The sequence below is a fragment of the Diplotaxodon limnothrissa genome, linkage group LG7 (genome assembly GCF_057381915.1).
Source record: "Diplotaxodon limnothrissa isolate DT_005_m linkage group LG7, D_limnothrissa_male_GT1.1, whole genome shotgun sequence".
NCBI classification, from domain to species: domain Eukaryota; kingdom Metazoa; phylum Chordata; class Actinopteri; order Cichliformes; family Cichlidae; genus Diplotaxodon; species Diplotaxodon limnothrissa.
The window spans coordinates 21,982,633-22,010,118 of record NC_140602.1 but is presented as its reverse complement, the minus strand read 5'-3'; the positions used below and the strand labels follow the sequence as shown (position 1 = coordinate 22,010,118).

The 27,486-nt window shown below is 41.2% G+C and overlaps 1 protein-coding gene across 1 annotated transcript; it reads left to right on the top strand.

Annotated features, from left to right (window-relative positions):
• The first annotated feature begins 18 nt into the window (after positions 1-18).
• crabp1a (cellular retinoic acid binding protein 1a) lies at positions 19-26,082 on the top strand. The gene is made up of 6 exons (XM_085357668.1): positions 19-51; positions 1,876-1,888; positions 3,693-3,764; positions 7,398-7,576; positions 21,575-21,688; positions 26,032-26,082. The coding sequence occupies exons 3-6, from the start codon at positions 3,695-3,697 to the stop codon at positions 26,080-26,082; spliced, it is 414 nt and encodes a 137-aa protein (XP_085213794.1). The 5' UTR covers positions 19-51; positions 1,876-1,888; positions 3,693-3,694.
• Positions 26,083-27,486: the final 1,404 nt, after the last annotated feature.

Sequence of the window (27,486 nt, the reverse complement as noted above, 5' to 3'; positions counted from 1 at the left end):
TGGTAAAATACAAATGTAATGATATAATGTTATAACTTACTTTTCACTAATGCAGAAAAAGTAAATTAAAAATCTCTTTGCCAGTCACAGTTGCTTCATTGTTTGTTTAAAATGTTGGACATTTGTGACGATGACAACTGGAAACACAGACATAGACTTATAGGACAGTCTCTTATTGTAGGGGGGCTTCATCATACATGCAGAAGAAGGGGAAAGCAAACATCGGCAAATAGGAATCCGTGCCTCCAGTATTAAACCTGAAACACGCTGCATACAGTACAACGTGTGGACCTGGATTCTTTTCTCTCAGCCTCGACTGGAACGCACGCATGTATTTTTCTTCAGGCACTTGATGCAGCAACAATAATGATGCAGCTATTTTCAGCATAGATGAGTTTCAGGGAAGTAATAATGGCGGGTAATGAACCTGTTGTTGTGGCAATGGCTGCATGCGGCGTACTGGAAGGAGGACAGCGATGTTGTCATTATGTTTGACATGACAAAACGAAGCACTGTAAGAGCAGAGCAGCATTGAATTGAATTTACTATTAACCCTGTTTGTAGATCAGATCAAGATTTTCTTAGATGAAGACAGGAGTTTCTATTTTAGTCTCGAAGAAAGAACAAACTGCTATTAATTCTTGTGGACTGAAAACTGAGAATAAAATTAGTGGCATTTACATTTAAAAAGAGATCAAGTCTGACAACAAACATCCATGAATACATCAGCAAGATGGCCCCAACCAACCGCACGCTCAGTGAATACCTCAGGCAGCAGAAACCCAAGAAAGAGGAGGAAGAGGAGGAACCATGATGGAAGGACAGGCCCCTGCACAGTATGCACCACCAGCAGATAGAGGAACTGCCTGACATCCAGAAGTCCTATTAGTGGCTAACAAAGCTGGACTGAAAGACAGTGCAGAGGCACTAATCATGGCAGCACAGAAACAAAATGGGAGACGCCTCCTAGGGTAGTCGAGAATGACTGAGCGAAGATCCTGTGGGACTTCCAGATACAGACGAACAAAATGGTGATGGCTAACCAACCAGACATAGTAGTGGTAGACAAACAGAAGAAGACAGCCATAATGATAGACGTAGCAACACCGAATGACAGCAACATCAGCAAGAAGAGAAGCTGGAGAAATACCAAGGGCTCAGAGAAGAACTCGAGAAGATGTGGAGAGTGAAGGTAACGGTGGTCCCAGTGGTAACCGGAGCACTAGATGTGGTGACACCCAAATAGGCGAGTGGTTCCAGCAGATCCCAGGAACAACATCTGAGATCTCTGTCTACAAGAGTGCAGTCCCAGGAACAGCTAAGATACTGCACAGGACCCTCAAGCTCAGGTCCTCTACCGGAAGCCTGGGAACCTGAGGGATAGACCACCTGCAGGGGCTAGAGTGGATTTTTTTGTATATGTATATATAGATTATATATCCTGGAGGGGTCGTGTAAAACTGTTTTATCAGAGTATCTGCATCTTACCAGGACACATTTAGAGACCACCAAGTCCCAAACAAGAGGGTTAGAGGGACTGTGGTGCCACAGGTTGCTGGTTTATGAATTGGACAGCTATGGCTGACGTCTTGTCTGGACTGCACTTTGTTATGAAGCGCCTTGAGGCGACTTTTGTTGTGATTTGGCGCTATATAAATAAAATTGAATTGAATTGAATTGAATTATCATTAACTTTTTTTTTAAATTCCTGCTTTCGTCCTTTGGTAAGGTTTAGGGACTAAACACTGCTTAGCAGTTTGTAGGGACATGATAAGGCTGTGCTGCGTCAGAGGACCTTTTCCAGGGTAAATAACAATAACATGCATCCACCACATGAGTGCTGGTTTGTAAATGGCACAAATACGTGACTTCCAGCAAGTCGACAGAGGTGTGCATGGGACCGCTGTATCTTTCACATTAACTTTTTACTTTTGCTCTTTGGTTAGGTTTAGACAACAAAACTAATTGGTACATGATCTCATGCTGTCCCTTTCAGACACTGAGGGGTCTATGAAAGGACCACTCGTGACTCAGCTGATCATTAACACAAATATGTAATCAGCCAATCACATGAGAGCAACTGAGTGCATTTAGGTGTGTTGGCATGGTCAAGACGACCTGCTGAAGTTCAAACTGAGCATCAGAATGGGAAGAAAGAAGATTTAGGTGACTTGAAATATGGCATGGCTGTTGGTGATATATGGACAGGTCTGAGTTTTGCAAAACCTCCAATCGACTGGTGTTTTCCCACATAAGCACCTCTAGAAAAGGATCTGGAACAGGGAAATATCCAGTGAGCAATGTGTCAGTTGCATCGGAGAAAATGCTTCGTTGATGTCAGAGGTATAAGGAGAATAGCAAGACACCTTTGAGTCTTTCTCAACAATCACTTGTTAACAGCAAAGTATTTTTACAGTCAGAATATTTTTATCCACTAGCAACAATTTATATGGGCTCACCAAAAATGCCCAGCAGACGATTGGAGAAATGTTGAGAGTGGATGTCTGCTGAATTTTTCTTGGTTCCTTGTTGAACCTGTGCCATGGAAGAATTTAACGTTTTAAAGGCAATCACAAGGTGTTACTAATGAAGTGGCGGGTCGGTATACATACATGCATGAAAATGGGACACAGTCACATCCTGACCAAAATTTTGTATATGATTGGCTGAGAGAGAGACTTGCATTTATGCGGGCAGCATTTGCCTGGGAAGCATATTACAGCCTTTTGGCCTTTCATGATCCAGCACTCTCTCCGCACCCTGACAATTTCCACTCACTCCCTCATGTTATTTAGTTTATATCATTAGCATGAGTGAGACACACAGACATCTGTTTTCATCAACTTTCACTTTTAGGAAATTTTGGGGTTGTTCTACTTCCTCATGTAAGCAGATTTCTCACAGCAACACATTTCTGACTGGAAAAGGCAAAAGTTCACAAGCTAATACATAATTAATGCAACACAATAGAATGCATAATAAATACATTGTTTGTTAAAGCCTGCGAGGGGATTACACAAGAACTATCTGAAGCAATAAGGAAAATCTTTGATCTGGGTTTGTGGTTCACGATGTGTTTTAAGCTCATTCGGTTTAACCTAATATCTCACAGGATCTGTAGAAGTGCACAAAAATCTGTAAAACCTGTGACCTGATATATTTTCTGCCTTTGGATCCAGCTTGTCAATTACTATGAAAGCAAACTTTCACACTATGGCTACTCCTAAAGCAGCTGTTGACAAGCTGCTGGTCTATAAATACTCTTTAAAAGAATGAATTTAGTCTTCCTGATCCCCAGAGAGAGCAGACGTGTCAGTCTTGTTCTCCTGTATTAATGGGACAGAGCGTCCGGGCGGTGGGTGGAGGGGGGGAGGGACCTGCACTGCCTCTCATTAAAGACAGTTGCTAAAAAGGAGCTGAAGACATCCAGCATCCAGCACACCGAGACGCACGGATGAAAAAAGCGGCAGGAGTGTGTGTGTGTATGTGTGTGTGAGTGAGCGTCTGTCTGTGTGAATAAAGAAACAGAAACAATTGGGTGTTAACAGTGTGAGCGGGAGGCTGAGCCCAGAGCAGAGGACACGGGAGCGCAGCGAAGGAGGAGGGTGAGAAAGAGTCAAAGAGAGACAGAGGAGAGATCATCAGAGCGTGGAACAGGTTCTTTCTGGAGCCCTCTCACTCAGCCTCAGCAGACATGCCTAACTTTGCTGGCACCTGGAAGATGAAGAAGAGCGAGAATTTTGATGAACTTCTCAAAGCTCTAGGTAAGCCCTCTCTATCCTTCCCTCAGTCTCCTCCACAGCCAGAGCCACATCTCTGTGCAAGGCTGACTATCCATCATGCCCATATAGGAAATGGGCTTTTCTTGTTCTTTGGGAATGGCATTCCTGACTTCCGACAACATCATATTGTTCGGAGAAGCTCCCTGGGAACAGGAGGCAGAGAACGGAGAGATGCTGCCGCAGGGAAAACCCTTGGCTTTAAGGGAGATAAGAAACAGTGGATGCTAAATTCCACCCTAAACAGACGTTGTATTGTTACATGGGGAGGAAAATGGGGGGTGCACAACATTATTCATGTTAAGCATTTAAGTAGGGCATGCATTAATGCCAGGGGAGGTCTCTGGAGCCCAGTGTTTTCTCTCGCCTCTGTTCTTTTTTCTTTGTTTTTTCACTCTTCTTAATCTTAACTGATGGTTGTGATGGTTTAGGTTCAGACCAGTTTAACTGGGTCATTCAATTGTGTTGCAGTGTTTAGTCATGCTGGCAGCGCCGAGGCAGGCAGAGCACGGCAAAGGGCCGCCTGTCTTTAGAATAATGCAGAACCCTTCAGGGAGAAGTTCCACTGTGAGAGGTTCCAGGAACTCTCCCGAACTGCTGACACCAAAGACTGGATTAAGATTCAAAATGTTAATGGACACTTCAGGTTTTAGCATAAAAAAAATCATCCAGGTCTAATCTATGTCATTTAATATCAATATGGATGCTGGTCGTATCTACTGTATCTGGTCTCCTGACATGTTTGAAAAATGTCTTCTGGTTTGAACCTATAGCCTTAGTTGGAGATCACCGAGGCAAAGACTGAAACAATGCTGGTTTCAGTTTTTATGGATAAATAAATTAACATCACACTTCTTTCATTTCCAGCCTCTATTTATATGGAGTCATTAAGGAGTTTGGAAAGTTCACTAAAGCACCTCTCCAGCAACCCCTCCCCATTTTGCGTTTGACATTCACCAGGCAGCAGCTGATCTGGCCTTAACTCTAATGGGGAAATCAGTCACTCTGCTAGTTTAGCACCTCATCCATTCAGGAACACATTAACATCTGCCACGTCAGATCACCCGGTAGCTCTTACATAAGGACCCCATCAATGAGAATGAGAGAGGGCAGTGATGGGCAACTGACGTGGATGCCAGTGCTGCGGCCTCCACTTTCCATCAACATCTTTATAATTATTTATTGGCTCAGAGGTTTCCCCTGAAGAAAGAGGGGACAATATGCAGAACGAAAAGACCTGATGTGTGCAAACCTGCATCCAAAGCATGTTGTAAATACTCAATAGAAACTTTAGTCAAGTTGTTAGCACCGTTAGAACCGTTTATAGACCTTGAGACATGCATGCAAATTAAATTCAAAGGAAATGCAGCCTTTTTAGACATGAGGGCAGCCTGCACTGATCCTCATGCATATTTAATGCTAAAAAAAACCCCAAACCACTCTGTGATCTCCTTAGACCATGGGTGGGGTCAAGTAAACTGTCAAATGTGTTTTGAATCCTGACTGTTAACACAGCGGTTTGGGGATAGAATGATCTGAGCTAATTAGGGATTGGGAAATGAAACACTTGATGTTGTTTGCAAGCTTATAAACTGTCTATGGATGGAACTGTAAGTCGGCTGTTGGTAGGAGAAGGGCACTGAGACATAAAAGAGCCAGGGTTTTGGCAGGACGCAAGGCCAGATGGTCTTGCGGACTCAAACCGGGCATGCCAAACACTTGTCACACGCCTGCATGGAGCCACGTGCAGGATCACCACTTTTGCACCCGTCAAACAAAAGGAGAAAGTCAACGCTGACCTGACCTGACATCTTCAACAGTTTGTTTCCTTTCCTTGCAGACATGGCTGAATAATCCCTCACAGTGAGTTTAGTGCAGTTTAGTGAAATAGTTGTGGGCTCTGCCCGAGCCACAGAGCATTTATTGTGTTTTCACTCACAAATGTGTCGCTGTCATTCTTGGTTAATATTCAAACATGTTTGGATGCAAACACAAACCAATACAAGGAAACCTGCAGTCAGCTTGTCTCACTATATTTAAGGTCCTGAGCTGATAGAAACTGGCATGCAAGCCCAGAGAAGACTATCTGGGTGGGGCTGAGGGTATATCGATGGCTGGTTTCCTACATCTTGTTACTGTACAGAATAAACAGCATTTCCCACTTTTTCTCATAATGTGTCAAAATTTCAAAAAAAAAAATGAAACACTGTATCTTTACTAAAACAGACTAAAAAGACTTGTTTTTGGAAATCTCTATTTGACTTCTTTTCAAGTACAAGTCAAAACCCCAACATTTAAATGTCCTCCTTTGAGCAAGCACTTGGCGACAGTGGGAAGGAAAAACTCCAGCAGAACCAGGTTCAGGAAGGAGGGGGCATCTGCCATGACTGGTTGGGGGAGGGAGACAGGACAAAAGACACAATGATTAAGAGAGCTAGAGATGAATAATAACTAATAGTTAAATGCAGAGTGGTGTATAAACACAGAGTGAAAAGAGCTGAAGAAGAAACACTTGGTGCATCACGGGAAGCCCCCAGACCCCCAGAGGCCTATTGCAGCAAAACTAGGGGAGGATTCGGGTTCACCTGATCCATCTCTCACTATAAGCTTTATCAAAAAGGAAAGTTTTAAGTCTAATGTGAAAAGTAAAGAGAAAGTCTGTCTCCTGAATCCAAACTGGGAGCAGGTTCCACAGAAGAGCGGCTGAAAGCTAAAAGGCTCTTCCTCCCACTCTACTTTTGAATATCAGAGGAACCACAAGTAATCACACTGGCAGGCGTGTGGGGTGGCTCATTCCTTGGAAACGAAGACCATGCAAGACCATTTCTGACATCCATATTTCTGCCCTTGCTGGCTGCTGACCAGCTTATTTAGGAGCTGACTGATGGTCAGTCTCATGCGCCGAGTCAGACTCTGAATTGAAGATGCTGGTGTAGCTGATCTGGTTGAGCAGGTGACCCAAGTATTAAAGGCTGAGGTCCTTGCTTGTGGGATCTAGGCTCGAGTCTGATCCAAACCATTTCCTGCGTGTCCCTCACTCTCTCCCCTCTTTCCTGCCAACTGTCTGCCTTGCACTATCCAGTAAAGCCAAAAGGTCTCACAATCTGAAAACTCTTTCAAATCCTTCTCTCTTCTAAAATCTGAGCAGAGAGAATTTTTGCCATCTTGATCATGTGAGTGGAACCTTGTGAAGTCACTTAACTTGTTTTAATTTTTGCTTTTAATGGAAAACAAGCCAAAGCCAAAGAGCCCAACATTGAAATATTAATAAAACAAAAGAAATTTGGTTTTGGTGAACACCAAAAATGGGTCCCAGAGACAACAAGAGCAAACATAAGGGATAATATTGTGACTCCAAGCACATACCACTGAGTCTGGGTAGAAAAGCCACACCCAACCATTATTCAAACCTTCTGTTTGTGAAGGGCAACCAGTCAGAAGAAAGATTGCATAAGGGGAGAGGAAGTAAAAGGTTTTTTAGACAGTGGAGAGTTTGAACAACTTTAAAACATCATAAAGGATATTTTGAAACTATAAATTAGTGAAACCCAGCTACAATCGTGAGACTGACCTTTGTTTCTCCCTCTTGTTGACCTGGTTCGGGTCGTGTCCATCCAGGAGTGAACGCCATGCTGAGGAAGGTGGCCGTGGCAGCGGCCTCCAACCCTCATGTGGAGATCCGTCAGGACGGGGAGCAGTTCTACATCAAAACCTCCACCAGTGTGCGCACCACTGAAATCAACTTCCACATCGGTGAAGAGTTTGACGAGGAGACGGTGGATGGACGGAAATGCAAGGTAAATTTGGTGAGAAGTAAAAAAAAAATCAAGTGGTAACCTTAAGTTAAACGTGGTCCAGAATAAAGGCTAAAACTAACTAAGTCTATTTTTTTTGGCTTAGTTTGGTTTAGTTTAAAGGTATGTTTTAGGCCGTTCTAGCACGCTCAATTTTGTCTCAGGTTCTTGAAAATGTTAAGTTTGCATATTATTTGGCAAATTAAAAACAGAAAATAATGGGACGGTCTGGAATAGGAGCACCACTGTCAAAAGGATTTTATTTTCATTTATTGTCAAAATAAATAAAAAATCAGCAGAACTGGCTCTTTGAAAACAGTCCAGTTACTTAAAAAGAAAAATCCACAAACCAATCACTTAATGCAGAACTTATTTTCTTTCTGCTTTCTAAAACCACCTATGTCGGTGGTTTTAGAGACACAAAGGTGTCATAAATATTTATACCCTGTCACTAGCACAGCCCCTTGAGGTCCGCATGTCCTTCTGTAAAGTGGTACAAGAGGCAGGTGTAGCTCTGTAGAGAGAAAGAGATTTCAAAACAAGATGTGTGGATTTTACTGAGCAATCGAGTCATAATTTCTGGATGGAAAAAAAAGACACGGCTGTTGAGATTTTTCAATTATATTTGTGGTGCTTATGAGAACCACATTGCTTTACTCCCCTTCGCTTTCCCTTTTCCCCACCCTCATTTAAATGTTAAACTCTATCTTTTTCTGTTTTTTTCAAACACAATAATTTTTGTGCTGTTTTTCTGCGAAGCAAATAAGATGCGAAGCAGATGGTTTATGTTACAGTCACCCATGTGTTAGGAGAAGCTTGATTAATGGTGTGACTGTGGGACCACAAACCCACTGTGGGGACTCGCCTCCCATGTGCTGCAACAGAAGTCCCCTGAAGGTGGACATAGAAACTTTAAAAAAAATCAGAATTAGTTTAAGTGTAAGGGTTAGGATGTCGTGGGTATTGCCTCTGAACTGCTGACAAAGTGCCTTAGAGTTCATTAAAGTTGGCTTAAGCATTTTATACAGATCATTGCAGCTGTTTGAAAAAAGAAAACAATCATGCACTAATGTGAGGTTTAAATCAGCAGGCATCCTTCAACACATTAATTTCATGAAAAGATGTGACATATAAGCACAATGTTGTAATCTTTGGTACGTCTCAAATAGTTGTCTTTGGTCTTCTTTTCCAGCAGATATTACACGCAATCGGCTTCATGCTTTAAACTGTCTGCATTGTTTGTACTGCTGGTAATTCTTTCTGTCTTCAAGAGCTTCAAAGCTGTTTCAAAGGCCCGAATGAGAAATTAATACCTCCTCACAGTCTCATCTATTGGTATCATGCTCACGTCAGAGCAGAGAGATTAAGGGCACTGGTGAGAGTTTCTCTCTGAACCTCTGCAGTCCCCGAGGGAGGACTCTTTCATCCTCAAAAGCAGCTAAAGTTTTGACACAGACATATAAATGTATATGTATATATATATATATATATATATATATATATATATATATATATATATATATATATATATATATATATATATACATATGTATATATACATATACATATATATCCTGATCCCCAAGGACCCCAAGAAGGGACCGGTCCCCTCCAACTACCGACCAATAACCTGCCTCAGTACTACATGGAAGCTCCTGTCAGGCATCATATCGGCTAAGATGAACAGGCACATGGGTCAATACATGAGCGGGACACAGAAAGGAATTGGCAAGAATACCAGAGGCGCAAAACACCAGCTACTGGTAGACAGAACAATCAGCCGAGACTGCAAGACCAGACTGACCAACCTGTGCACTGCCTGGATTGATTACAAGAAGGCCTATGACTCAATGCCCCACAGCTGGATACTGGAATGCCTAGAATTGTACAAGATCAATGGGACCCTAAGAGCCTTCATCAGGAACTCAATGGGGATGTGGCGTACAACACTAGAGGCCAACTCCAAGCCCATAGCACAAGTTACCATCAAGTGCGGGATCTACCAAGGAGATGCTCTGTCCCCACTGCTGTTCTGCATAGGCCTGAACCCCCTCAGTGAGATCATTAACAAGACTGGCTACGGATACCGACTACGGAACGGAGCAGTTGTCAGCCACCTCCTGTACATGGATGACATCAAGCTGTATGCCAAGAGTGAACGAGACATCGATTCACTGATCCACACTACCAGGCTATACAGCAATGACATTGGAATGTCGTTCGGACTGGAGAAGTGTAGTCGGATGGTAACAAAGAGAGGGAAGGTAGTCAGAACTGAGGGGATTGAACTACCAGAAGGCAACATTGCAGACATAGAGGACAGTTACAAGTACCTGGGGATCCCGCAGGCAAATGGGAACCATGAAGAGGCCGCTAGAAAGGCTGCAACCACCAAGTACCTGCAGAGGGTCAGGCAAGTCCTGAGGAGTCAGCTGAATGGTAAGAACAAGATCCGGGCCATCAACACATACGCCCTGCCCGTGATCAGGTACCCTGCTGGGGTAATAGGCTGGCCAAAGGAGGAGATAGAAGCCACTGACATAAAGACAAGAAAGCTCCTGACCATGCATGGAGGGTTTCACCCCAAGTCCAGCACCCTGAGGCTGTACGCTAAGCGGAAGGAAGGGGGCCGGGGACTGGTGAGTGTCAGCACCACAGTCCAGGATGAGACAAGGAACATCCAAGAATACATTGGGAAGATGGCCCCAACTGACCGAGTGCTCAGTGAATACCTCAGGCAGCAGAAACCCAAGAAAGAGGAGGGAGACGAGGAACCATCATGGAAGGACAGGCCCCTGCACGGTATGTACCACCGGCAGATAGAGGAGGTGGCTGATATCCAGAAATCCTACCAGTGGCTGGACAAAGCTGGACTGAAAGACAGCACAGAGGCACTAATCATGGCAGCACAAGAACAAGCTCTGAGCACAAGATCCATAGAGGCTGGGGTCTATCACACCAGGCAAGACCCCAGGTGCAGGCTGTGTAAAGATGCCCCAGAGACAATCCAGCACATAACAGCAGGGTGCAAGATGCTAGCAGGCAAGGCATACATGGAACGCCATAACCAAGTGGCCGGCATAGTGTACAGGAACATCTGTGCCGAGTATAACCTGGAAGTCCCGAGGTCAAAATGGGAGATGCCCCCAAGGGTGGTGGAGAATGACCGAGCTAAGATCCTGTGGGACTTCCAGATACAGACGGACAAAATGGTGGTGGCTAACCAACCGGACATAGTGGTGGTAGACAAACAGAAGAAGACGGCCGTAGTGATCGATGTAGCGGTTCCGAATGACAGCAATATCAGGAAGAAGGAACACGAGAAGCTGGAGAAATACCAAGGGCTCAGAGAAGAGCTGGAGAGGATGTGGAGGGTGAAGGTAACGGTGGTCCCCGTGGTAATCGGAGCACTAGGTGCGGTGACTCCCAAGCTAGGCGAGTGGCTCCAGCAGATCCCGGGAATAACATCGGAGATCTCTGTCCAGAAGAGCGCAGTCCTGGGAACAGCTAAGATACTGCGCAGGACCCTCAAGCTCCCAGGCCTCTGGTAGAGGACCCGAGCTTGAAGGATAAACCGCCCGCAGAGGCGTGCTGGGTGTTTTTTATATATATATATATATATATATATATATATATATATATATATATATATATATATATATATATGTGTGTGTGTGTGTGTGTGTGTGTGTGTGCCCCAGGGGGAGCAGAGTGGACTAAGGATGTAATAAAATTGTTCATTTAATAACAAATCCCAGTAAAGCAACAGTCACTCAATGTGTAATTCATAATTACAACAATCTGCATATCTGAGGGGAGGAAATGTAGACATCCTGAACTAACAGCTGTACTCTGTTGCTTGTGATGATAGTGAGCTCGTCTCTTAGAGACATCTCTCGATACGATCTGAACAACAAGGCATTTACATCATCCGTAAAGTGAATATGCAGGCTGCACAATTAAATAAAGAGGAAGCGGGGATCGATTAAGCCTGATAAGGCCCATGTGAAAACTGACCTTCTTAGAGCTGAGCGCCACCTGTGTCTGCATATCAACGAATAAAATGATCTCATATGATCAGTTGCACTCCTCTAAAGTTGACCTAATAGAAAATTAATCACTTTACTTTTGTCACTTACATCATCTGCATTCAGTCATTTCCTGATATTACAGAGATAATATTTATGTACTGTAAATGGAGACGTGGACGTTTTTCTACTTTATATTTGTTACTGTAATATCATTAGTTACTTTGTTTATGTAGTTTATACATGGTGTCATATTGTTTATTGCTATAAATGTCAAATCTGTGTGAAGGAAGGAAGAAAAATGAACTTTTGGTGAAGCATATCTGCCCTTTGGTTTCACCTGCACAAGTGCCAAGGTAGGTCTCCCCTGCAGAATTGGTTTTCCCTGTGTCGGGATCAAGCACTGGGCTGTTCAAATCACGGACAAACAGTGTCCCACAGTTGTTTATGTTTTTAAACCCATTTTGCACACAGAGGCATTTTTTGAAAAATGTATTGATAGCAATGTTGAATATTATAGCACATGAAAAAAACAAACAACCATGCGTAAAATAATCACACCATGAAGCCTCTGCCTTTCTAAATGGAGGGACTGTAACTGCGTGTGTATATGTAAGCTTGTAAAACCTGAAGATAGTCAGATTAACAGTATTTTGTCTCTATCTGTCATTCTGCAATTCATCTCATGTAAACAATAACGTGGTGCACAGCGTGATGGGAAAAAAGGCACATACCTTTGACGTTGCGTGACCAACTCTGTATTCCTTGTCCACATAATGCAAAAAAGGTGTTTTAAAAAAATCTCCGTTTTCGGTGATTCGAAACGCCGTTTGTGGACGAAACAGCTGCGTTTTCAAAAATACCAGTGTAGATGTGGACACAGTGTAAAATAGTTAGTAGGGGAGACCGGGGATAGTTGTAACGTGGGTCAGTTGTAACACTTCCAATTTCTCCAATCAGGGCTAAGTTTCAAATGATGTGACTCATCCTGTGCATGCCCAATTCAGTTCTGCTATCACATGTGAAAAATCAGCACATTTTGTCAAACACAGACAATTTAACATGAAAAAAAGTGATTTGTATGCCAAAAAGTACGTTTTTCTACTTTATTTCAATTTGTAATAGCATTATCTGCTTTGCAGTTAAACTCATCAAACTTAAATTATGTTATTTGTATGTCTATGGGGATATATTCTGTGTAGGTCTTTAGTGCTAATGTTTTAGCCGTTGCCTGTAATGTTAGCTAGTTCATGGCTATAGGAGTCTGGGTCAGTTGTAACAGCAACAGTCTGGGTTAGTTGTAACAATAATGCAGATGTTGCAACTTACCACAATATTACTTTAACTTATATTAAACAAGTTGGGGCAACGACATCAGCAGAGAGAGGTTCACTGGTCGCATTTCTATATGCGGTTAATGCCATTGGCAACACAATTCCTCCACTGTTTGTGTTCCCACACATACATTATGCAGACCACTGTGTCAGAGATGGACCAGTAGGAAGTACTGGTAGTGGAAATAAATCAGGATGGATGCAAGAAACAGATTTCCTCATCTTTCTGAAGCACTTTGCAAACCACACCAAGGTAAGCCATGATAAAAAGTAATGGAATTGCGATGCTGGTGAACAACTACATTTTTTCAGCTTCATTGTTATGTTCAAAATTGGTGCAAGAGCTGTAGGTTATAATGCCCACTGAACCAATGAGGCCAAACTCAAGGAAGACCAACCAAAATTAATGAAATATTCAGTTGCAGAAAATTCCATAATTTGTCTTTTTGGGGGGTTGGAATATGTTCAAAAGCTAGATTTCTGCATTCTGTCACACACACACATAATTACATAAATGGCTCTAAGTGCATTCATGTGTTGAATAAACAAAGATTACACGTTAATGTTTTGTTAGTACCCTTATTTCATTGTGTTACATTTCACCCCAGGATATGTTACAACTAACCCAGACTATGGGGTTAATTGTAACATTTCACTCTTTGTGTTTGAGGCCATACCATGCAATGGGTAATTGTGCTGCAGAGAAAATAGCTGCACTATTTAATAGCAGAGACATGTAAATACTTTGCATTACATTTTGAATCCACTACCTTAAAAGAGCTTCAATTTACAGACAGAAATGTCAAAAATGTTACAACTATCCCCGGTCTCCCCTAGTTTATTTTATTACTACCTGTAATTTATTGCAGATTACTTGTATTTGTTTAAGTGTTAACTAAATGTTTGAGGTGTGAAATAAACCGCAATGGAGCAAAATATGGGTGTGTGTAGTCGGAGGATGTGTTTGTGCGTGTGCGCGCGCGCGAGAAGGGGGCGGGGCGAGAACATTTTTCTTGTAAAACAAAGGGGGCCTAGCAAAAAAAGTTTGGGAGCCACTGATTTAAACATCTGTCTTTCTGGGCCTATAATTGATATAAAAATTATTGTATGTAAGAGGGAAAAACATATTAATTTGGGTTGTGGTACTTAGAGGAGACATACAACTGAGCATAAAAGTTAACATGACTAAATTGAGGATTTTATTTCCACACGTGCAGATTTGCAACGAGCATTTTAAAAGCAAGATAGTCACTTTTACATTTGCCTGTGTTCAACAAGAACTTGGAGCTGCACAGCATAAATCCTGCAGCTGGGAGGGATTCTGTATCTAGCAGTAAGCTGTCACCCTGCTATAAGTGCCAGGAGAAAAGTAGCTTGGAATAAGTGAGAGCTGTGCTGCAGTATATTCACCTATGTGAATATAGAAAGTGCAGTGCAGAGAGTTACATAACAGATGTGCGAATGAGAATCTTGTCGACCTTCTCAAACCTATATGAATTTGGAGATCAGTCATATTTTTAAAATACTTTGATAAGATATTGTCAAATATTTGTCAAATATTTGAACTTTTAGCTCCTCCATTTAAGACAACTTTCCTCCGATTGGCTGCCCCCTCTTAGAAGATTTAAACAACAGGTGGGTGGGGCATCTGCACCTGACATCCCTATATTGGGAATACTGCCACTAGTTAACATCATACAGAGATTAGTCTTACCCACTGGCTCACTGGGTTTACTTGTACAGTACACACATGAACCTACATGAACTCCATATATAAAACTCTGTTAATGGTAATATTAGCAACCATCATTAAAACATAAAGAGGTTCCCTTTTAATGTTAATCTACTTCATTGCAAGTCTCATAAATGATCAAAAAACACGCTATACCTTTATCATCTATTCGTGAGGGACTGAAGTCGTTTAGAGACCTTTTTTCTTTTTATTAGAATTGGCCGTCGACATTCAGTAGCAAGTTTTCAAGCTGCTTTTCTTTATCCTGTATTACGTAATTTCCCCGCCAGCTTGCTCTTCCAAAAAGCTAGACAGTTGTCTGGTTCCATTTTCAAATCTGTAATGGAAAAGTTAACATCCCGAAATATTCCTGGGCAACAGGACGAGTGAAATTCCTGCTTGTGGAGAAGAAATTCTGCACACGGAAAGGAAACTGTGTAATTGCATGCATGTGCTAGTCAATATAATTCAGCCCAAAGCCTGAGAAATTGGAGATACAGTGTGTATTTATCCCAAACCACAGCATCCCTGTGGGTATTTGGACTGAACTCATTAACAGTTTGAGCCTTGTATCTCTCTCTCTGTAGCACTGCAGATAATACCTGAATGCTTTAGCTGCACTCACCGGATAACATGTGACACACAGACTTGTTGTCTTTACCTTTTGTTTTATGGTTTGATCTACATGTTGCAGCCAGGGGGAGCAGACATGACCCATTTTATATGACAGCGTTGGCTCCCTCTGTCTGAGCCCTGGGGCTGGGCTACACAGCTCTCAGCATCTCTGCTAGGAAGGCGACAAGTCAAGTTACCGTCACACATTTCTCACCTCTGGTTGCTTGAGCTAGCGCATCAGCGTCACTGCATTTAGGGGCGAAAGGCTTTATGAAAGACAAAAGGTACAGGCAGAGGTGTGCCTGACCCTGGATTTAAATGTAAAATTGTCTTTAAATTAAAGTGGCTGTCGGGCCACTTTAAATAGGGGTTTATATTTATTGTGTTTGGCTTAATCAAATTTGTGTTATAGCATGCACAGTAGGGGAAATAATTATTCAATCCACTTCTGAATTTGTTTGTTCACTCACGAAGAAATGAACTGTACATATTTTTTATGGCAGCTTCATTTTACTGGAGACAGAATAACAACAAAAAAAAGACGGAGGATAAGAACCTCCTTCCCTCAGCCCGAACACTGAAAATGGGTCATGGATGGGTCTTCCAGCAAGACAAAGACCCAAAACAGCCATTCCAACAAAGGAGCGGCTAAAGAAGAACACATTAAGGTCATGGAGTGGCCTAGCTAGTCTCCAGACTTCAGTCCTTCAAGTTGTTGAGCAGCAGCCAAGAAACCTAAAGGAGTCCACCCTGAGATGTCTGCAAACTGACCAACTTCAAGAAATGTCTTACCACCAACAAGGGCTTGTCCAAAAATTAGATAATGTTCACGTCTTTGCAAGACTTACAAATTCAGCACGGGACCAAATATTTTAAATTATAATATAAATAATAATAACAAAAAAAGTCTTCTAGCTAGTTTTGATGTGCAGCAAATTCTTCTCGTTCTGCATTCTGACTGATCCCATGTTTCTCTCCTGAGACCACAGAGTGCCTGAAACAAGTGAAAAAAGAGGAGATGGTTGCAAACCAGCAGGACATTTTCACAGAAAAGAAAATGACAACAACCTCAGTGTTGGACTGAGTTCAGCCACTAATTAGGGGTTATGCAAACAGTGCTGAACAAATCCCGGACACTCACGGGAGGCTGAAACTGAAAACACTGTATAGCATTGATGGTTCAACATTACAAGGAGAATTATTTTTTAGCAGTTGCCAATTTACAGATAAAGCAACACTATTATTTATTTGAAGCCGGTCTTTCCAATATGCACCCAATCTTAAGCTTATTTAACCACTTACTGTGTATTAAACTACTAAATAGACCATTATTACCACTGAGCTCCCTGCAGTTTGTTGCTGGCAAGGCTTTAATGCCCCCTTTGTCTTAAAACAGCTGTTTAGCTTAAGGCTTTAAATCAAAACAGTAAAGCTGTAAGGAGATGAAAGGTGATGAAATGCCCCACATAATCACGATTTTATTTTAAACACAATTAAAAATACTGCTGCATATTTCAAGGTAAAAATGAAGCAATGGTGGTCAGCAGCAAGCCTGCTGTTCCCTTGTGTGGCAATTATTACACAATCCTAGAGCAAAACCTGCAGAAGGCAGGACCCGCTGACCCTGGCACATGTGCCACAGGGGCGAGAGGGAGTGCGCGGGTGTTGGCGAGGTCTCAGGTGGATGAGGTTGGCAGAGAAGCCCTTAGTGGGTTTTAGCCTTCAGGCTTGGCTGCACCAGTGGTTAAAAGGATTACAAACTGATCTGCACCTTGTGAAGAGCAGAGGGCTTATTAACACCACCACAAGGTTAAAAAGCTCCGGTTAATCTGTGTGGTAACTGATAAGGTGCTTCCTGTCAATGCCAGAGGTGACAGCGAAAGTTAAAGGAGATACGCTTTAGTGGAGAGAGGTGGTTATTATCAGGTAATTTACTACCTGCAATTGTGGTTTTTGCATTTGTAAATGTAAAAAATCATCTGAGCACAACATAGCAAAGAGCACTTTCTTCATTTATGCTGATGGGCAGCACTGATGATGGTGGTGTCTTTTTTGCTAACGAACCACTGTAACACCGGCTAATGATAAAAATTTCTTTCTAAGGGTGGACCGTTTACCTTTTGCTTAGTCAAGTTTCATATGACCTCGATGTACATCTTAGAAAAATACTGCTGTGTCAAACGCTTTAATAAATACCCAGTGATTTTCATAATTCCACCTAATGTTGTGTGTAGCACTTCAACCTAAAGAGCGATGCTTTCAATGACAAAAAATATAGGAAATGATGCAATTATGATATGTTAATCTGATGCAGTGGTATTGTTTGTACACCATCGTAATAATGCTGGTACAAGATCAGCAGTGCAACTGACCAATCGCGTTCAATTAGCACTAGCCTTAAAGCTAGCTAACGCTCGGATGTCAGATCCTATGGAAGCCCGTTTCCGCCACTAAAAAAAAAAAAAAGCTAGTATCCATAACTCGAAATTTCGAGTTATTTTCTCGAAATTTCGAGTTATTTTCTCAAAATTTCGAGTTAGCTCTGCCAATCAAAAATATACGTGAATGAGGTCGCTTTCTTGTTACCCGGAAGCATATGGCGCAGGACCGCGCACTCAAAAACGGATCCCAACAAATTAAAGTATGTTTGCTGATAGTAACACCATGTGATTCAGCTAATAACACAGGGATTTCATCATTTGTGAAGCCAGGCTGAAAACACTCAGCAATCTGTGCATTCACGACTGGATGTAATACCGGTAGCTTAGCTGTAGCATTTGTAGCTGAGGGCTTCAGCTTCCGGGTAACATGGAAATGACGTCATTCACGTAGATTACTGATTGGCAGCGCTAACTCGAAATTTCGAGTTGCTTTTCTCAAAATTTTGAGTTAATATGTCGAAATTTCGAGATAATAACTCGAAATTTCGAGAAAAAAACTCAAAATTTCGAGATAATAACTCGAAATTTCGAGAAAATAACTCGAAATTTTGAGTTATGGATCCTTTTTTTTTTTTTTTTAGTGGCGGAAACGGGCTTCCATACAGATCGGATATGCTGCTTGGTAAAGTGTTTATTACATTGTATAAATTAATAAAGAAAAGAGTGGAAATGTTTACCATTTTTACCACAAGGGAGTTTTGTATAATCAATCACATTTTTTTCTTTTTCCCCACATGCAAAGCTATGACATCACAACAACATGATTGGTCAATTGCGATGTTGATCCTTGCTCAACATTATTATGATAATGGCGGAAGAACACTAACTCTGGGGTCTGAGACCCACCACAGTTACACAGGTTTACACTGAGATATTCATTGATGGATAATAATCTAAAGATTCTGAAATTTAACAGCCAACATTAGCTTTTTTTCTTCTCTATTTTCTCATATGCTCATATGATATTATTATGGGATACTGAAAAATATGCCCGCAAAAGCCATTTTGAAACAATGAAAAAATTGCAAAGACGCATATTAGATGAACGAAATGACAATTTGTGACCATAAGTTCCCGTGGGAATCTATCACTAAAGAGGTTGCGTTTTTCTTTTCAAATATCTGTCATCTTTTTGTAGGAGTCCGTTTTAAACGGTTCTTAGAAAAAACTGTGCATCTGCCCTCTCTTTACCAGTCTGACACGTCATTTGTCTTCTGGCAGCTGCAAGGAAAGCCAAAGGATAAACACTGCCGTTAGAGAGATAATGTGATCAAACTGTGGGAGGAAGCTGAGCGAGAGTGTTATTTTGGGCTCTGAAAGAAAGCTTGAAAAATCCAACATAAAACTTTAAACCTTAACAGGAAATGAGATGCTTTCCCTCCACATCCCATCATATTATTTGCATCTGGTAAAACATGAGAGACTAAAAGAAAAGCAAAGACAGGGGATTTTCTGATAAGTAAAACACTACAGACAACACTGGAAAAGGTGAAACACATGCTGCAGACATTGGTCTTGGCCTCAAATGTGTGTACATAAGCACTTAGGATGCATGAGAATTTATCTGTGACTAGGAAAGCAAAAGAAAGATCAAATGAAGAAAAAAGAAAAAAGGCAAAGAGTGGAAAAAAGAGCTAAAGAAAGAAAGTAGTAGATGATCTGGCAGGAATATCATCAGCTGACCTTTTTATTTTTTATGTCAGCTGCACAGCTGTTACTGCATGTGACGTTTGGTAAAATCTGTCCACAGATATATAAATATGAGCACCATATAAAGTCTTTGTGGTATAGTTCCTGCTACAGGAAATCTCTCTAAGACTTGCTACTGATACACACAGAGTTACAAAGTGAAAAACCATATCAGCCTTGCTGTCGTGGCTGATAAACAGAGGGAACGCTGGAAGAAAGCCCTGCTGTTCTTCAGCTTGGCAAAGACTGTGGACGGCAGCCCGCGGGGATCTGTGATGGCTTTGGCTACCTTTGATATGGTGATTAACATTTGCCTCTGAGAAACCGAGGTGGCTGCTGAATTCAAATCAGAGGAATGGTGCTTTTTTCGAATTACAAAATAGCACAAACTATCAAACAAATGATCAGAAATCAAAACACAAATACTCCACCATGTGAGAGTTCATATTGTAGAGATTTTTTTAGGGTTTTTTAAGCTTAAATGCAGTCTTGGATAATGCTTTGACAGCTTTGATCAGTTCCAGGCTTTGGAGTGAGATCACTTAGCTAATTAGGATGCAATGCTGAAATGAAAAATGCAGCTGGTTGTATGGAGACGAAGCAAACTTCAACTGTGGGAAATCAGAGTCAGAGAAGAATAAGGCAGTGTTTTTATTCTTGAGTGACAACCTAGCCACCAGTTACACTCTGATATTTTGTTAAATTCAATAAAATAATGGATTAACAAAATAAAACATTTGGTGTTATAATAGAGCTGGTGGTACACTGAGTTTCCAGTCTTTGTGCTAAACTGCATACCTCCCTGCTTCACTCTGTTAAACCGGTAGATGCCAGTGACACTGATTAAACTAGAAAAAAAAAGTTCTCTAATTCTGAATTCTTCTCTCATTTTTAAATATATGAAATCTGAGTAAAATTACAACAAAGAGTAAATTAACATGTATGATGTAAAATGACTCCTCAATGAATTCGTATCCAGAAAGAGAAGCACATTTCCTAAAATATCATACAGTTTATTTAACAGAACAGCTGTGGAAACAGTGGACAGCTGAAATGAACTACAAGGGCAGTTTATGAGTCCCACACCGTCTAAATTATATACGCTGACCTTTTTGGGGTTTTTTTCTCTCAAGTAGGCTGTGTTGGATTTTTTAGCAAATGTGAAGCCAATGGAGGTCTGCCAGGACTGGCTGTAATGTGTTACATGCATCAAGTGTTTGTAAGCAGCTTTGCTTGTTGTTCTAATTCATGTGTGGCCGAATAAAGTTGTTCAGTCAGGTTATTGGCGAATACGTCCACTGAACCAGTACATGGCTAGACTGAAGATACATTAATGCTGGCAAATGAGTTTAAAATTGGTAAATGTGTAAATGTTCTACAAATCGTTGCTATATTGATATTTTAAATATACAGTAAAACATCAAGCTTGGGAACTATATATCAACCAAATGTGAAACCTTTATGCATTCACAGAGTTCTGCTGTGTACACAGTACCCTTACATTACTGTAACTCATCAACCATTTTGGTCATTTTTGGTAATTCTGTAATTTTGGTCATTTTACAGCCAAAATTTGAAACTAAGTCCACGTGGCCTGTGAGCTGTCTGGGTAATAAAAGGTTAAATCCTACATTTCTTTCTAATGGCGATTTCTCAGAAGTTTCTCAGAAGTCTTTCTCGTGTTCTCTGATTTATGAGCTCGGTAAAGATTTTCCTTGTGTATTTATGATCTCAGTTACTACTTTTAGTTATTGTTCAGCATAGCTTAATGTTCATGTTTGAAATTATTGCTCCCATTTAGAATGAAACTCATGTTAAAGCTGGACATGTTTTAGGGTGTGCTACCTTGTGATTGGCAAGTCAGCAGTGTCTGAACACACAGCATTCTTCGGTTTCTCATAATGCGTAGTTTAAAAAAACAAAACAAGATGGCGGCGGTCAAAATGCTGAATGCATCTTTGACATGCAGTCTGTGAGCAAAACTCACTTCTGGCTAAATCAACTTAGTGCTGATGCTGACATGCATTAAGGGTAAAATTCAAAAAGCCCATTTGGGAAATGATCACATTGCACACCCTGAAACAGTGTAAAAGTGCAACATGAATATATATCTTCTAGAAAATCGTGCTGACCCTGGTGCCTTTTTGTCCCTGTCTTCCCAGAGCATCGCCACCTGGGAGTCAGAGAACAAAATTCACTGTCAGCAGACTCTGGTGGATGGTGACGGCCCCAAGACCTTCTGGACCCGAGAGCTGAATGGAGATGAGCTCACACTGGTGAGCGCACACTAATAAGTCATCTTCTCACTGAAAGCCTCTTAATAGATGACCACTGTTGCTTAGAAAAAAACCCCAAAGCAACTTTACCAACACAAAAGCAGAAAAGTCGAGGCTAAATGAAGAGAAAGACAAAGAATGAATGTTCGCCTAAAAATGTTATTTTACACGGATCGAGAGCAGGATCTGTAAGGTTTCTTCTGTAAGGCATCACGGCTTGGACCCAGAAGACATCAGATGCATTAAGATGTGCCTTTTGAGCAACTAGTGTACTCTGTTTGAGAAATGGTTAATAAAACTCAGGCAGTGAGTGTATGAAGTCACCCTGGAGATTCATCCATAAAGGAAATGAGAGAGGCTGTTTACCAAGGAGGCAAGCTTTCATCCACCCCGCAGAGAGATGTGAAAAGAGAACAAGAGGGGCTGCTACGCTGACATTGCAGTAATACCCCCTGTATTTATCCAGATTAATATGGGCAGGAGTCAATGGGTCTGAAGCCCCTCAAATGACGTGCAGGGGAGCAGAGCAACGCATCAGAAGACCAGTTCTCAGGGCCTCAACAGCTTTCTATTCTCAATGTTCAGCGCTCCCACACTCATTCCTGTTGTTCTTATGAGATGAATATCCAAAAGGCCAAAGCCTGAAACAATATGGAAGGTTTAGATGCTGAAAATAAGTCATCACAGAATGTTTATATAGCTCTATATTACAGGCCAGAATCAAGCAAGAAACAGCTTAAATCAAATCCTCAGTGTCTAAATAGTATTTTGCTCGAAGCTCCTCGTTCAAACTGACAAGCTGAGGAGGCTGAACATATGAATTCTTCTCGAGGCGATAAAAGCAAAATGTGTTACAGAGCTTGCCCCTCTGGTAGCCATGCTGCTGTGGAGGAGCTGAAGCATTCACACACTTACGGAGAGTGATCCTGCTGAACTGTGACAGAAGCTCACTCTCTGTGCTTCTCAGCTCTCCTCACTGTTATTATCCATGTACGTCGCTACACAGTCAGAGAAGCTTGAAGCCACATTTGTCCATGCTACTGTAGAGTTTAAAGAATAATATGTAGAGTTTAAAGAATAATATGCAATGTAATTTAAACTGTCCATCCATGATAATACTAAGGAGTAGTGTGCCATTGCCTTGCCATTAACCTCTGGGTTGCAAAGGGGCTTGCAGAGAAGCAGCACATGTGCACAAGCTGAAGCTGATTAAACAGCATGGGGGATGTGACAGGATAGGACTCACGCAAGGCTGTCAGCTGAGACATCATCTGATCTGCCAGGCTGATGTCTAACCTTGACTCAGTGGTCTACGCTCTGGTCTATAGATTACTAAAATGACTTTGGAGTGGCAAACATAATCGCTGCCTGGATTACATTTGGAGCCATCTGCGGATAGGTTTAGGCAACTAATGCACTATACTCTGATAGGTCTCTGATAGGCTCCTTTGGTTTGCATTTCATCTCACTGGACAGATTATAAGAGTTCTTAAGCAGGATTACCAAATGTTAAACTTTAAAAAAATTTTTTTAAAAACCCTCCAGACTTTTTATCTCCATAATTTGTTATAAAATTGCAAAGACCAAATGCAAGACAGAAGGCAGATGAAATGTAAGGGAAATAAATGCATAAACACTACTGGGAACACTGGGAAAATAAGACTATTAGAAACACGAAACAAGAAATTCAACAAACAGAAACAGAAACACACCACACACTAAACAAGCAGGTTTACATGGTTTATGTTTTTTTAAACTCATTGAAGCGGAAAGCCAACACTCTTGATTGCTTTATTTCTAAATCACTGAACGAACAGAGGCATCATTTACTAATTGTTCAGCACGTCATGAAGCACCATTACGAGAACGAGAGAGCCACGAGTCATCTTCACACCCAGATGCCTTTCTGTCAGACAAGGAGCTGCAAAACCCGAAAGAAATATTGTGTGAATCTAATTTGAAGCTATCTGCTTTAAAAAAAAAAAAAGCGACTAACAATAGCAGAGCTTCAGCTCCTGACTCAAAGGAAGACTCAAGATCACACAGCAATGGTCTGAATGTGGCACATAACTAGGGCACATTTCCATATGATTTGCATGATCTGTTTAATTGGTTTAAGTCTGGAAATACTTGAGGGATAAAGTTGTTGTGTGGACGTCTTTTTGCAGCTGCATCATCTTGAAATGAAATCAGAGAACAGAAGGCTGGGCTCGAGCTGTGCATAAATCAGTCATTCAGAAGTTTCCTTTGGTTTCATCATCGGCAGTGTGAGGTAGACCCAGACTGATGAGCATAAATGTGACACTGATGTAGTGGCACATACTTCACTATTAAAAGGAGAAAAGTTTTCTTCTTCAGCCCACATAATCTTATTCTCTTGACATTATCCTGAAGAAAAAAGCAGATTGTTGTTTGGTTCAGAATTCAAAGCAAGAATACTTTCTAAGGAGAAAGTAAGTCGATTTGAAAGTATCTTTCAATCACTCTGATTGACAACTAAATGGCCAAAAATAAAATGGGAAACCTATTAATATGAGTCTAAAACCATTATAACACATGTGTCACAGCCCAGAACCTTTCTAGATGTTATTCGATGGAGGCGTGTGTGGAAACATAAATGTCAGGCACAGACATCAGATATTTTTATCCTGCCAGCTCTCTAGTATGAAATCTATACAACGCAATTCAGATCCCAGTGGGTGGGAGTCATGTGCACTGTTACCTGCACCTTTAACTTTAACTTTCAGGCCCCTCTTCAGTGGAACCATTTCCAGTTTGGATTTGGGAGACAGTCACTATCTCTACTTTTAAGATTAGGCTCAAAACCTTCCTTTTTGATCAAGCATATAGGTTTTTTGGGGGGCCTTTTTCAGCTTTATTTGATAGGCTCAGTGAAGAAAGGACAGGAAAGCAGGGGCAGACTCAAACCACTCTCAGCCGTATGACATGTGGTTGTCGCTGCTGGGGGCTTCCCGTGATGCACTCTGCGTTTATACAGCACTTTGCATTTATTATTAGTTATTATTAACCTCTGTCTCTCCTCCACGGTGTGTCTTTTGTCCCGTCTCCCTCCCCTCACTTCCAACCCGTCGCACGGCAGATGGCTGCCTCTCTCTGAGCCTTTGTTCTGCTGTAGGTTTCCTTCCTGTTAAAAGGTCTGTGAAGGTCCTCAGTCATCCAGGTGATCGTAGTCTAATGAGCTTGGAAAGAAAAGCATCTGGACTTCTTTAAGTTTCTTGAAATCAAGAAGTAAAGAAATCAATCAAATCAAGAAACCTAAAGAAGTCCAGACGCTTTTCTTTTCAAGCTCCTTGGACTTCCTGTTAAAAGGAAGTTTTTCCTTCCCACTGTCACCAAGTGTTTGCTCAAAGAGGTTCTCTGACTGTTGGTGTTTTCTCTGTATTATTGTAGGGTTGGTCTTTATCTTACAATATAAAATGCCTTGTTATGATTGATGCTATATAAATATAATAAAATTGAACTGAACTGAACACCCATTTAAAGTTTAACAGTGAACAACTGCTAGTATGATTTTTGACCAAAGAATTCAGCAGCTATCATCAGATTCTGGATGTGAGCGAGGGGGAAACTGAGAAACTAGAATCTTTTTGTCACCTTTGGCACAGATTTTTGGTTCTGTAGACAATTTCTTTGAGGACACCACCCCTGATTCCCCCTCAGATACCTCACTGTTGTTTAAATGGTTTAAGAGAACATTTTTAAATTCCTGTCTTAGGCCCACCTGTGCCACTCTATTTAAAGAAAAAAAAATTCTGGAAATTCTCCTGTATATACAGCAGAAATTTATTTTAAAAAAAGCATATAAACTTTAAATTTATAAAGAAAACAGTGGAGAACAAATGAAATTCAATTTCATAGCAAACAAAGGACATATTCAGAAACAGACATAAGCCATTTCCAAATGAGTCCATTGCACTTCAACAGTAATAAGACTACAGGAAACACATCAGTACTCTCATGTGAAATACAAAACCTGTTCATGATCAGTCCTGGGAGATCGGTTGAGAACACATATTTTCTGGTATTTTGTGGTCCTGCATGTCAACACAAACTATGCTGCGGTGTCTGTGTCTTTGTGCAAAGGGGGAAAAAATGTTTGCATTAGCTCAAGGCTCGGCTTTTGTCATCTCAGTGTGTTTAGAACAGAGGATAAAGTCACATTCTTTCAGAAAGATTTAGTGTGCACTTATTTGCACACTCAAAAACTGAAAAAGTCCAAATGCCTTAGGACTTTTAGGCAGGCTTGTTGAAGTTTTAAAATGTGACCATTATAAGCGATAATCACTATCACATGGATGAAATTATCTTTTTGTCCCCTCCAGATTTTTGGTGCGGATGACGTAGTGTGCACAAGGATTTATGTCCGGGAGTGAAGCGCTACGACCTTCATCAGACCGAGGCAGACGCCCATTTGGGCCACAGCTCATTTAAACCCAACAACACATCATGCTAACATGCTAACGCATTTGCGACGTATCCTGTATTATCTCTCAGCATCAGCCTGCTTAGTATCCCATAGCGATGTCTCTGTAATCTGGTTATTAATAGTGAATATTGTGTCAGCAGTACAGTAGCTGGGTATCTCCATATCCATACGTACAATCCCGGTGTCGGTTGTTTAAGTAGGAGTTAGTCATCAGTTGCATCGATTAAATGTTCATGTTCAATGAGAACACACAATAAAAAATGGAAACAAATAGTCTCTGCGCTCATTTCTCGATTACATGAATTTAAAGTGAAAGTGCCCTGGCCATCAAAACATCATTTCAAAGGAATAGTTTGGTGAAAGCACCACAATGAGAGAAACAGCGTTCACATGTATGAGTTGCTTCAGTGACAATGGTAGCAATAGCACCTTTCTACTCTACCTGCGCACTCAAAACGCTTTATCCAACATGCATCATTCACCCACTCCCTCACATTCATACAAGCACTTTTTTACTATCGAACATTCACACTCTGATGGATGCAGGATCAAACCACAACCCTTCTGGCTAGTAGATGTTCTGCTCTATGTCCTGAGCTACAGCCACCCTATGAGCATGCAGTGCAGTCACTCACGAGACAAAACAACTACTGGCATCATCCTACTTTGAATAAAGTCCTGATCAACTAGCCTTACCAGTTTACATGACTGGAAAGAGAGCTGCAACTTCACTGGAAACACAAAACCGCATGTATAGAATCAGTAAAATCTGCAAAAAAAATAAAATAATTTGCCCTCTTCCTGGTTTCTTATCTTCTTTTTTTTTGCATATTTGTAATACATATTTCAGATCATCAAACAAATTTTAATAATAGACAAAGATGACCCGAGTAATTGCAAAGTGCAGTTTTTGAATGATGATTTCATTTCTTGGAGGAAAAAGCTCTTTCCAGACCTTCCTGGCCCTGTGTGAAAAAGTAATTGTCACCTTGTTAAATCGAGAATTTACTGAGATTAACCATGTTTTTCGGAAGGCCGAGTCATTTTCATTACATCTCTCAAAAACATCTTGATGATCCCACAAGACTTTTAGGAAAATTTTCTAACGTCTGATCTGACAAAAGCTGAATTTTTTTGAAAGGTTTGCAACCGGTTACTTCGGGCATAAAACTAACACAGCATTTCATAAAAAGATTACACAAACAGTCAAACATGGTGGCGTTAGTGTGATGGTCTAGGACATGGATGGCATGCTGTAACTGATGGAACCATGAATCCTGCTCTCTACCAGAAAACTCAGGAGGAGAACTTTTGACCTGAAGTCCTTGAGTTACACAGCAGGACAATAATC

What these genes read in the sequence shown, in the direction of transcription:
- crabp1a (XM_085357668.1), top strand. Translation starts at nt 3,695, where the DNA reads ATGCCTAACTTTGCTGGCACCTGGAAGATGAAGAAGAGCGAGAATTTT. An exon ending in TGAACTTCTCAAAGCTCTAG is followed by an intron (nt 3,765 to 7,397) that starts GTAAGCCCTCTC and finishes GTGTCCATCCAG; the next exon opens with GAGTGAACGCCATGCTGAGG. An exon ending in ATGGAGATGAGCTCACACTG is followed by an intron (nt 21,689 to 26,031) that starts GTGAGCGCACAC and finishes TGTCCCCTCCAG; the next exon opens with ATTTTTGGTGCGGATGACGT.